This window comes from Pseudophryne corroboree, chromosome 1, assembly GCF_028390025.1.
Source record: "Pseudophryne corroboree isolate aPseCor3 chromosome 1, aPseCor3.hap2, whole genome shotgun sequence".
In the NCBI taxonomy this organism is placed as follows: Eukaryota; Metazoa; Chordata; class Amphibia; order Anura; family Myobatrachidae; genus Pseudophryne; species Pseudophryne corroboree.
Window position 1 is genome coordinate 1147455041 of NC_086444.1, and position 12245 is coordinate 1147467285.

Here is a 12245-nt window from a genome sequence, read left to right on the forward strand (position 1 = left end):
AGTGGGAACCCCTTCAATCAAGGGGTCCCCCCCCCCCAGCCACCCAAGGGCCAGGGGTGAAGCCCGAGGCTGTCCCCCCCCATCCAATGGGCTGCGGATGGGGAGGCTGATAGCCTTTGTTGTAAAAGAAAAGATATTGTTTTTAGTAGCAGTACTACAAGGCCCAGCAAGCCTCCCCCGCATGCTGGTACTTGGAGAACCACAAGTACCAGCATGCGACGGAAAAACGGGCCCGCTGGTACCTGTAGTACTACTACTAAAAAAATACCCAAAAAAAGACAAGACACACACACCGTGAAAGTATAATTTTATTACATACATACACACATACATACATACTTACCTTAAGTTCCCAAGCAAGTCGGTCCTCTTCTCCAGTAGAATCCAAGGGGTACCTGTTGAAGAAATTATACTCACGAGATCCAGGGGTCCAGGCTCCTCGGGAAATCCAGGGGTAATCCACGTACTTGCATAAAATAAGAAAACGGAAAGCCGAGCCACGAACTGAAAGGGGCCCCATGTTTTCACATGGGACTCCTTTCCACGAATGCCAGAAACCCACTCTGACTGATGTCTAAGTGGGTTTCTTCAGCCAATCAGGGAGTGCCACGTTGTAGCACTCTCCTGATCAGCTGTGTGCTCCTGTCCTCACTGACAGGCAGCACACGGCAGTGTTACAATGTAGCGCCTATGCGCTACATTGTAACCAATGATGGGAACTTTCTGCCCTGCGGTTGACCTAAAGTGACGTCACCGCTGAGCAGAAAGTTCCCACCATTGGTTACAATGTAGCGCATAGGCGCTACATTGTAACACTGCCGTGTGCTGCCTGTCAGTGAGGACAGGAGCACACAGCTGATCAGGAGAGTGCTACAACGTGGCACTCCCTGATTGGCTGAAGAAACCCACTTAGACATCAGTCAGAGTGGGTTTCTGGCATTCGTGGAAAGGAGTCCCATGTGAAAACATGGGGCCCCTTTCAGTTCGTGGCTCGGCTTTCCGTTTTCTTATTTTATGCAAGTACGTGGATTACCCCTGGATTTCCCGAGGAGCCTGGACCCCTGGATCTCGTGAGTATAATTTCTTCAACAGGTACCCCTTGGATTCTACTGGAGAAGAGGACCGACTTGCGTGGGAACTTAAGGTAAGTATGTATGTATGTGTGTATGTATGTAATAAAATTATACTTTCACGGTGTGTGTGTCTTGTCTTTTTTTGGGTATTTTTTTAGTAGTAGTACTACAGGTACCAGCGGGCCCGTTTTTCCGTCGCATGCTGGTACTTGTGGTTCTCCAAGTACCAGCATGCGGGGGAGGCTTGCTGGGCCTTGTAGTACTGCTACTAAAAACAATATCTTTTCATTATCACAAAAGGCTATCAGCCTCCCCATCCGCAGCCCATTGGATGGGGGGGGACAGCCTCGGCCTTCACCCCTGGCCCTTGGGTGGCTGGGGGGGGGGACCCCTTGATTGAAGGGGTCCCCACTCCCCCAGGGTACCCCGGCCAGGGGTGACTAGTTGGATTTTTGATGCCACGGCCGCAGGGCACTATATCAAAGTGACCCCCGGCTGTGGCATTATCTGTCCAGCTAGTGGAGCCCGGTGCTGGTTTTAAAAATACGGGGGACCCCTACTCTTTTTGTCCCCCGTATTTTTGGAACCAGGACCAGGCGCAGAGCCCGATGCTGGTTGCTTAAATATGGGGGAACCCCTGTCAATTTTTTCCCCATATTTCTGCAACCAGGATCGGTTCAAAGAGCCCGAGGCTGGTTATGCTTAGGAGGGGGGACCCCACGCAATTTTTTTTTATAAAATAACAACTTTCCCACCCCTTCCCACTGATATACATGCACGGATCTCATGGATCCCTGCATGCCTATCCAATCACGGAAAAAAAAAGTAGGTCTGTTTTTTTTTAGCACTTTTTTACGAGTTGTAATTTTTCACGGCAGTGTTTGTTTGTTTTTTGCTTTGCACTTCTTAGTAAATGACCGAGATTCATACTTAAACAGCCGCGTTTTGACCGATGGTGTATTCATTCGTAATTTTTTACCTGAACTTGCAAAAAATTACGAATGCCCTCATCACTGCCGTGATTAGTGCTTAGTAAATTACCGAGATGACACTTTGATGAAAAAACGGCATCTCGGTCAAAATCGGGAGCTTAGTAAATTTCCCCCTAGGTCGGATAACTCCCTGGCTTTCTCTTCCGGGAGAAACACCTTTTTCTGTACTGTGTCCAGAATCATCCCTAGGAACAGCAGACGTGTCGTCGGAATCAGCTGCGATTTTGTAATATTTAGAATCCATCCGTGCTGTCGTAGTACTATTTGCGATAGTGCTACTCCGACCTCTAACTGTTCTCTGGACCGTGCCCTTATCAGGAGATCGTCCAAGTAAGGGATAATTAAGACGCCTTTTCTTCGAAGAAGAATCATCATTTCGGCCATTACCTTGGTAAAGACCCGGGGTGCCGTGGACAATCCAAACGGCAGCGTCTGAAACTGATAGTGACAGTTCTGTACCACAAACCTGAGGTACCCTTGGTGAGAAGGGCAAATTGGGACATGGAGGTAAGCATCCTTGATGTCCAGAGACACCATGTAGTCCCCTTCTTCCAGGTTCGCTATCACTGCTCTGAGTGACTCCATCTTGAACTTGAACCTTTTTATGTAAGTGTTCAAGGTTTTCAGATTCAAAATGGGTCTCACCGAGCCGTCCGGCTTCGGTACCACAAACAGCGTGGAGTAATACCCCTTTCCCTGTTGTAGGAGGGGTACCTTGATTATCACTTGCTGGGAATACAGCTTGTGAATGGCTTCCAATACCGCCTCCCTGTCGGGGGTAGACGTTGGTAAAGCAGACTTCAAGAACCGGCGAGGGGGAGACGTCTCGAATTCCAATTTGTACCCCTGAGATACTACCTGCAGGATCCAGGGGTCCACTTGCGAGTGAGCCCACTGCGCGCTGAAATTCTTGAGACGGGCCCCCACCGTGCCTGAGTCGGCTTGTAAGGCCCCAGCATCATGCTGAGGACTTGGCAGAAGCGGGGGAGGGCTTCTGGTCGTGGGAAGAAGCTGTCTGTTGTAGTCTTTTTCCCCTTCCTCTGCCCCGGGGCAGATATGAGGCCTTTTGCCCGCTTGCCCTTATGGGGACGAAAGGACTGAGCCTGAAAAGGCGGTATCTTTTTCTGCTGCGAGGTGACTTGGGGTAAAAAGGTGGATTTCCCAGCCGTTGCCGTGGCCACCAGGTCCGATAGACCGCCCCCAAATAACTCCTCCCCTTTATACGGCAATACTTCCATATGCCGTTTGGAATCCGCATCCCCTGACCACTGTCGCGTCCATAATCCTCTTCTGGCAGAAATGGACATCGCACTTACTCTTGATGCCAGAGTGCAAATGTCTCTCTGTGCATCTCGCATATATAGGAATGCATCCTTTAAATGCTCTATAGTCAATAATATATTGTCCCTGTCCAGGGTATCAATATTTTCAGTCAGGGAATCCGACCAAGCCACCCCAGCACTGCACATCCAGGCTGAGGCGATTGCTGGTCGCAGTATAACACCAGTATGTGTGTATATACTTTTAAGGATATTTTCCAGCCTCCTATCTGCTGGCTCCTTAAGGGCGGCCGTTTCTGGAGACGGTAACGCCACTTGTTTTGATAAGCGTGTGAGCGCCTTATCCACCCTAGGAGGTGTTTCCCAACGAGCCCTAACCTCTGGTGAGAAGGGATATAGTGCCAATAATTTTTTAGAAATTAGCAGTTTTCTGTCGGGGGTAACCCACGCTTCATCACACTCTTCATTCAATTCATCTGATTCAGGAAAAACTACGGGTAGTTTTTTCACACCCCACATAATACCCCTTTTTGTGGTACTTGCAGTATCAGAGATGTGCAAAACCTCCTTCATTGCCGTGATCATGTAACGTGTGGCCCTACTGGAAAATAAGAATTTACTCACCGGTAATTCTGTTTCTCGTAGTCCGTAGTGGATGCTGGGAACTCCGTAAGGACCATGGGGAATAGCGGGCTCCGAAGGAGGCTGGGCACTCTAGAAAGATCTTAGACTACCTGGTGTGCACTGGCTCCTCCCACTATGACCCTCCTCCAAGCCTCAGTTAGGTACTGTGCCCGGACGAGCGTACACAATAAGGAAGGATTTTGAATCCCGGGTAAGACTCATACCAGCCACACCAATCACACCGAACAACTCGTGATATGAAACCCAGTTAACAGTATGAAACGATAGAGCCTCTCAACAGATGGCTCAACAATAACCCGATTTAGTTAACAATAACTATGTACAAGTATTGCAGACAATCCGCACTTGGGATGGGCGCCCAGCATCCACTACGGACTACGAGAAACAGAATTACCGGTGAGTAAATTCTTATTTTCTCTAACGTCCTAGTGGATGCTGGGAACTCCGTAAGGACCATGGGGATTATACCAAAGCTCCCAAACGGGCGGGAGAGTGCGGATGACTCTGCAGCACCGAATGAGAGAACTCCAGGTCCTCCTCAGCCAGGGTATCAAATTTATAGAATTTTGCAAACGTGTTTGCCCCTGACCAAGTAGCTGCTCGGCAAAGTTGTAAAGCCGAGACCCCTCGGGCAGCCGCCCAAGATGAGCCCACCTTCCTTGTGGAATGGGCATTGACAGATTTAGGCTGTGGCAGGCCTGCCACAGTATGTGCAAGCTGAATTGTACTACAAATCCAACGAGCAATAGTCTGCTTAGAAGCAGGAGCACCCAGCTTGTTGGGTGCATATAGGATAAACAGCGAGTCAGATTTTCTGACTCCAGCCGTCCTGGAAACATATATTTTCAGGGCCCTGACAACGTCTAGCAACTTGGAGTCCTCCAAATCCTTAGTAGCCGCAGGCACCACAATAGGCTGGTTCAGGTGAAACGCTGACACCACCTTAGGGAGAAACTGGGGACGAGTCCTCAATTCTGCCCTATCCATATGAAAAATCAGATAAGGGCTTTTACATGATAAAGCCGCCAATTCTGACACTCGCCTGGCTGATGCCAGGGCCAATAACATGACCACTTTCCACGTGAGATATTTCAGATCCACGGTTTTTAGTGGCTCAAACCAATGTGATTTCAAGAAATTCAACATCACGTTGAGATCCCACGGTGCCACAGGAGGCACAAATGGGGGCTGAATATGCAGCACTCCTTTCACAAATGTCTGAACTTCAGGTACTGAAGCTAGTTCCTTTTGAAAGAAAAATCGACAGAGCCGAGATCTGTACTTTAATGGAGCCTAGTTTTAGGCCCATATTCACTCCTGCTTGCAGGGAATGCAGAAATCGACCCAGTTGAAATTCCTCTGTTGGGGCCTTTTTGGCCTCGCACCATGCAACATATTTCCGCCATATGCGGTGATAATGTTTTGCCGTAACATCTTTCCTGGCTTTAATAGGCGTAGGAATGACTTCCTCCGGAATGCCCTTTTCCTTCAGGATCCGGCGTTCAACCGCCATGCCGTCAAACGCAGCCGCGGTAAGTCTTGGAACAGGCAGGGGCCCTGCTGTAGCAGGTCCTGTCTGAGCGGCAGGGACCAAGGGTCCTCTGAGATCATCTCTTGAAGTTCCGGGTACCACGCTCTTCTTGGCCAATCCGGAACCACGAGAATTGTGTTTACTCCTCGCTTTCTTATTATTCTCAGTACCTTTGGTATGAGAGGTAGAGGAGGGAACACACACACTGACCGGTACACCCACGGTGTCACTAGGGCATCCACCGCTATCGCCTGAGGGTCTCTTGACCTGGCGCAATACTTCTCTAGTTTTTTGTTTATGCGGGACGCCATCATGTCCACCTGTGGACGACCCCATTGATTTACAATCATTTGGAAGACTTCTGGATGAAGTCCCCACTCTCCCGGGTGGAGGTCGTGCCTGCTGAGAAAGTCTGCTTCCCAGTTGTCCACTCCCGGGATGAACACTGCTGACAGTGCTAGTACATGATTCTCCGCCCATCGGAGAATTTTTGTGGCTTCTGCCATCGCTGTCCTGCTTCTTGTGCCGCCTTGTCGATTCACATGGGCGACTGCCGTGATGTTGTCTGACTGGATCAGCACCGGCTGGTGTAGGAGCAGGGATTTTGCTTGACTTAGGGCATTGTAAATGGCCCTTAGTTCCAGAATATTTATGTGAAGGGCAGTCTCCTGACTTGACCATAGTCCCTAGAAATTTCGTCCCTTTGTGACTGCCCCCCAGCCCCGTAGGCTGGCATCCGTGGTCACCAGGACCCAGTCCTGTATGCCGAATCTGCGGCCCTCCAGAAGATGAGCACTGTTCAGCCACCACAGAAGAGACACCCTGGTTCGTGGAGACAGGGTTATTAAACGATGCATCTGAAGATGCGATCCGGACCACTTGTCCAACAGGTTCCACTGAAAGATTCTGGCATGGAACCTGCCGAATGGAATTGCTTCGTAAGAAGCTACCATCTTTCCCAGGACCCGCGTGCAGTGATGCACCGATACCTGTTTTGGTTTTAGGAGGTCTCTGACTAGAGAAGACAACTCCCTGGCTTTCTCCTCCGGGAGAAACACTTTTTTCTGGGCCGTGTCCAGAATCATTCCCAGGAACATTAGACGTGTCGTGGGGACCAGCTGTGACTTTGGGATATTCAGAATCCAACCGTGCTGGCTCAGCACTTCCTGAGATAGTGCTACTCCCACTAACAACTGTTCCTTGGATCGTGCCTTTATTAGGAGATCGTCCAAGTATGGGATAATTAAAACTCCCTTTTTTCGAAGGAGTATCATCATTTCCGCCATAACCTTGGTAAATACCCTCGGTGCCGTGGAGAGTCCAAATGGCAGCGTCTGGAATTGGTAATGGCAATCCTGTACCACAAATCTGAGGTACTCCTGGTGAGAATTGTAAATGGGGACATGCAGGTAAGCATCCTTGATGTCCAGGGATACCATGTAATCCCCCTCGTCCAGGCTTGCAATAACCGCCCTGAGCGATTCCATCTTGAACTTGAATTTTTTTATGTATGTGTTCAAGGACTTCAAATTTAGAATGGGTCTCACCGAACCGTCCGGTTTCGGTACCACAAAGAGTGTGGAATAGTAACCCCGGCCTTGTTGAAGTAGGGGTACCTTGATTATCACCTGCTGGGAATACAGCTTGTGAATTGCCGCTAGCACTGCCTCCCTGTCTGAGGGAGCAATCGGCAAGGCGGATTTTAGGAAACGGCGGGTTGGAATCGCCTCGAATTCCAGCCTGTATCCCTGAGATACTATTTGAAGGATCCAGGGATCCACCTGTGAGCGAACCCACTGATCGCTGAAATTCCTGAGGCGGGCCCCCACCGTACCTGGCTCCGCTTGTGAAGCCCCACCGTCATGCAGCGGACTTGGAAGAGGAAGCGGGGGAGGACTTTTGTTCCTGGGAACCTGCTGTTTGCTGCAGCCTTTTTCCCCTGCCTCTTGACAGAAAAGACCCTCCTTTTCCCCGCTTATTTTTCTGGGATCGAAAGGACTGAACCTGATAAAATGGCGCCTTCTTAGGCTGTGAGGGGACATGGGGTAAAAATGCTGACTTCCCAGACGTTGCTGTGGAAACTAGGTCGGAGAGACCATCCCCAAATAATTCCTCCCCTTTATAAGGCAAAACTTCCATGTGCCTTTTGGAATCTGCATCTCCAGTCCACTGGCGAGTCCATAAGCATCTCCTAGCAGAGATAGATAGTGCACTTACTTTAGATGCCAGCCGGCAGATTTCCCTCTGTGCATCTCTCATGTATAAGACTGAGTCTTTAATATGGTCAATTGTTAACAGGATCGTGTCTCTGTCTAGTGTGTCAATATTTTCTGACAGGTTATCTGACCATGCAGCGGCAGCACTGCACATCCAAGCTGACGCAATTGCTGGTCTGAGTATAATGCCTGAGTGTGTATATACAGACTTCAGGATCGCCTCCTGCCTTCTATCAGCAGGTTCCTTAAGGGCGGCCGTATCCTGGGACGGTAGTGCCACCTTTTTTGACAAACGTGTGAGCGCTTTATCCACCCTCGGGGGTGTTTCCCAACGTAACCTATCCTCTGGCGGGAAAGGGAACGCCATTAGTAATTTCTTAGGAATCACCAATTTCTTATCAGGGGAAGCCCACGTTTCTTCACACACTTCATTTAATTCATCTGACGGGGGGAAAACTACAGGTAGTTTTTTCTCCCCAAACATAATACCCTTTTTTGTGGTACCTGGATGTAAATCAGAAATATTTAACACCTCTTTCATTGCCTCAATCATGCAGCGAATGGCCTTAACGGGCATTAAATTTGACTCATCGTCGTCGACACTGGCGTCAGTATCCGTGTCGACATCTACTTGTGCCACCTGAGATAACGGGCGTTTTAGAGCCCCTGATGACTTTTGAGACCCTTGGACCGGCACGAGCTGAAGACTCGGCTGTCCCACAGTCGGCATGTCGTCAAATTTTTTATGTAAGGAGTCTATACGTGCACTCATTTCTTGCCATAATACCATCCACTCAGGTGTCTGCCCCGCAGGGGGTGACATCTCTGCTAAAGGCATCTGCTCCCCCTCCACATCATTATCCTCCTCAAACATGTCGACACAGCCGTACCGACACACTCCACACACACAGGGAATGCTCAAATAGAGGACAGGACCCACAAAAGCCCTTTGGGGGGACAGAGTAAGAGTATGCCAGCACACACCAGAGCGCTATATATATACAGGGACTAACTGAGTTATGTCCCTAATAGCTGCTTATACTGTATACAATGCCAATTTAGTGCCCCCCCTCTCTTTTTCCCTCTTACTGTATTGTAGAAATGCAGGGAAGAGCCAGGGAGCTTCCTTCCAGCCGAGCTGTGAGGGAAAAATGGCGCCAGTGTGCTGAGGAGATAGGCTCCGCCCCTTTTTCGCGGCCTATTCTCCCGCTTATTTTGGGATTCTGGCAGGGGTATTTACCTCATATATAGCCCCAGGGGCTATATATTGAGGTATTTTAGCCAGCCAAGGTGTTTTTATTGCTGCCTCAGAGCGCCCCCCCCCAGCGCTCTGCACCCTCAGTGACCGGAGTGTGAAGTGTGTATGAGGAGCAATGGCGCACAGCTGCAGTGCTGTGCGCTACCTTGGTGAAGACAGGACGTCTTCATGCCGCCGATTTTCCGGACCATCTTCCTGCTTCTGGCTCTGTAAGGGGGACGGAGGCGCGGCTCCGGGACCGAACATCAAGGCTGGGCCTGCGGTCGATCCCTCTGGAGCTAATGGTGTCCAGTAGCCTAAGAAGCCCAATCCGGCTGCAAGCAGGCGAGTTCGCTTCTTCTCCCCTTAGTCCCTCGCTGCAGTGAGCCTGTTGCCAGCAGGTCTCACTGAAAAAAACAAATTCTAAGACTATAACTTTCTAAGAGCTCAGGAGAGCCCCTAGTGTGCATCCAACCTCGGCCGGGCACGAAATCTAACTGAGGCTTGGAGGAGGGTCATAGTGGGAGGAGCCAGTGCACACCAGGTAGTCTAAGATCTTTCTAGAGTGCCCAGCCTCCTTCGGAGCCCGCTATTCCCCATGGTCCTTACGGAGTTCCCAGCATCCACTAGGACGTTAGAGAAAATACGTTTGTTTCTTCACCGTCGACACTGGAGTCAGTGTCTGTGTCTGGGTCCGTGTCGACCCACTGAGGTAACGGGCGTTTAATAGCCCCCGACGGTGTTTGAGACGCCTGGACAGGCACTAACTGAGCTGCCGGCTGTCTCATGTCGTCAACAGTTTTCTGTAACGTGCCGACACTGTCACGTAATTCCTTAATTACGGACCTCCATTCAGGTGTCGACTCCCTAGGGGGTGACATCACCATTATAGGCAATTGCTCCGCCTCCACATCATTTTCCTCCTCATACATGTCGACACACACGTACCGACACCCAGCACACACACAGGGAATGCTCTGATAGAGGACAGGACCCACTTAGCCCTTTGGGGAGACAGAGGGAGAGTTTGCCAGCACACACCAGAGCGCTATATATGTATAGGGACAACCTTACAATAAGTGTCTATCCCTTATAGCTGCTTATATCTGTTATTTTGCCAAATAAGTGCCCCCCTCTCTTTTTTACCCTGTTTCTGTAGTTGCAGGATGCAGGGGAGATTCTGGGAGCCTTCCTACCAGCGGAGCTGTGTGGGAAAAATGGCGCTGTGTGCTGAGGAGATAGGCCCCGCCCCCTTCACGGCGGGCTCTTCTCCCGCTTTTTTCTGGAAAACTGGCAGGGGTTAAATACATCCATATAGCCCAGGAGCTATATGTGATGTATTTTTCGCCAACTAAGGTAAATTCATTGCTTCCCAGGACGCCCCCCCCCAGCGTCCTGCACCCTCAGTGACCGGAGTGTGAAGTGTGCTGAGAGCAATGGCGCACAGCTGCAGTGCTGTGCGCTACCTTATGAAGACAGGAAAGTCTTCTGCCGCCGATTTATGGACCTCTTCTTGCTTCAGCATCTGTAAGGGGGCCGGCGGCGCGGCTCCGGGACCCATCCATGGCTGGGCCTGTGATCGTCCCTCTGGAGCTAATGTCCAGTAGCCTAAGAAACCCAATCCACTCTGCACGCAGGTGAGTTCGTTTCTCTCCCCTAAGTCCCTCGATGCAGTGAGCCTGTTGCCAGCAGGTCTCACTGAAAATAAAAAACCTATTTAAACTTTTACTCTAAGCAGCTCAGGAGAGCCACCTAGATTGCACCCTTCTCGTTCGGGCACAAAATCTAACTGAGGCTTTGAGGAGGGTCATAGGGGGAGGAGCCAGTGCACACCAGCTAGTCCTAAAGCTTTTACTTTGTGCCCAGTCTCCTGCGGAGCCGCTATTCCCCCATGGTCCTTTCGGAGTCCCCAGCATCCACTAGGACGTTAGAGAAATATGTAATAATTGTGTTGTTTATACTTAATCTGGCCACCAAGTTCTCAGTTACTGCTATGCATCAGAGCGCCTTGTAGGTGGGAAGGGTCTTCTAGGACTTAAAATGGCAACAAGTGATTGACATGTGTGCAAACTTGCATTGCGACAATGCAGCGTGGATTCAAGGCCAGGGGCATGCCGCCCAGCTGTCAATCACTCTGACATTTTTAGTCCTAGGAGTGATGCTACAGTAATTCACTATGAGCGGTCTAATGGAGTGGGACAGTGATACTGTCAAGCTTCTGTTATATATGTGCGCTTGCATATAGGTGCATACGGAATAAGGGTGAGCACACATTAGAGCGACGCCCAATCGTCCCGATGGTGAGGCCGAATTTCTGTTCGGCACGGATCATGCGAGACTGGCTGTACAAGCAACACGATGTAATGAACGACAGAACGATACCTCGTTCCGTCCCTCATTACACTGCAAAGTCCCACATACGAGATCGTCTGATTGGCCATGCAGCACGGCTGACCGGAAGATGTTGCATGCAATACGAGGGAGCATGCAATTGAACGTACACACTAGACAATGTAGAAGATTTTCATTCCAATATGGGAAATCGTCACAATATCGTTCTAGTGTGTACCCACGTATAGAAGATCTCCAATACGATTTATCTAATGGAGATAGTACTAGAAGACAGCTTACATAAAAGGTTTTATCTCACAGTGCCTGATGCAGACAGTAAGTGGATAACTGAGGCATCATTGCTCTTTTGTGGTCTTCCAGGTAAGATCTACTCTATGTCCCTCACCCCCCATCTCCCAAGTGTAGGAAGAAAAACATGCAGCAATACAAACCTTCAACATCCCTCTGCTTGCGCTCCACTTCCTTTCGATACTCGTCCAGCTCTCTGTCCGTCAGTTTGTTGAAGGGGTTCGGGCCGGCAGTGCTCACTATGACTCGTGGCTGGTACTCTTTCTCAATAATGGCTTTTGAAGCTGTAATTAGCTCTCCCTGTACAAAGCATAAGGAGGGAAACAAAGGGAGAGCTTTTGAGAATAATACCCCAAAAGTCACACATTTATCTAAAGCCTGCACACGTCTCTTCCAGATTAGTATAAAAGAAAAAAGAAAAACCTCATAAGTAATAGGAAGTCATATAGCTATCAACACGGGTATAAAAGTAATTGTTTGTACGGGATCCGGTCTGAAGATCGACAGTGTCTAGGTCGACAATGTTTAGGTCGACCACTATAGGTCGACAGCCACTAGGTCGACAGGGTTTCTAGGTCGACAGGTCTTAAGGTCGACAGGAGTTTTTCAAATTTTTTTTCTTTTTTTGAAT

General features: G+C 49.6%; 1 protein-coding gene across 14 annotated transcripts in view; it reads right to left on the minus strand.

The window, feature by feature from the left end:
* Positions 1 to 12245, minus strand: part of ADD1 (adducin 1) — a 245904-nt gene that overhangs the window by 22497 nt on the left and 211162 nt on the right. For all 14 annotated transcript variants that reach the window (XM_063924439.1, XM_063924431.1, XM_063924447.1 and 11 more), the window contains one exon: positions 11758 to 11914. In XM_063924439.1, the coding sequence (XP_063780509.1) occupies positions 11758 to 11914 (157 nt within the window). The remainder of the gene's footprint in view (positions 1 to 11757; positions 11915 to 12245) is intronic.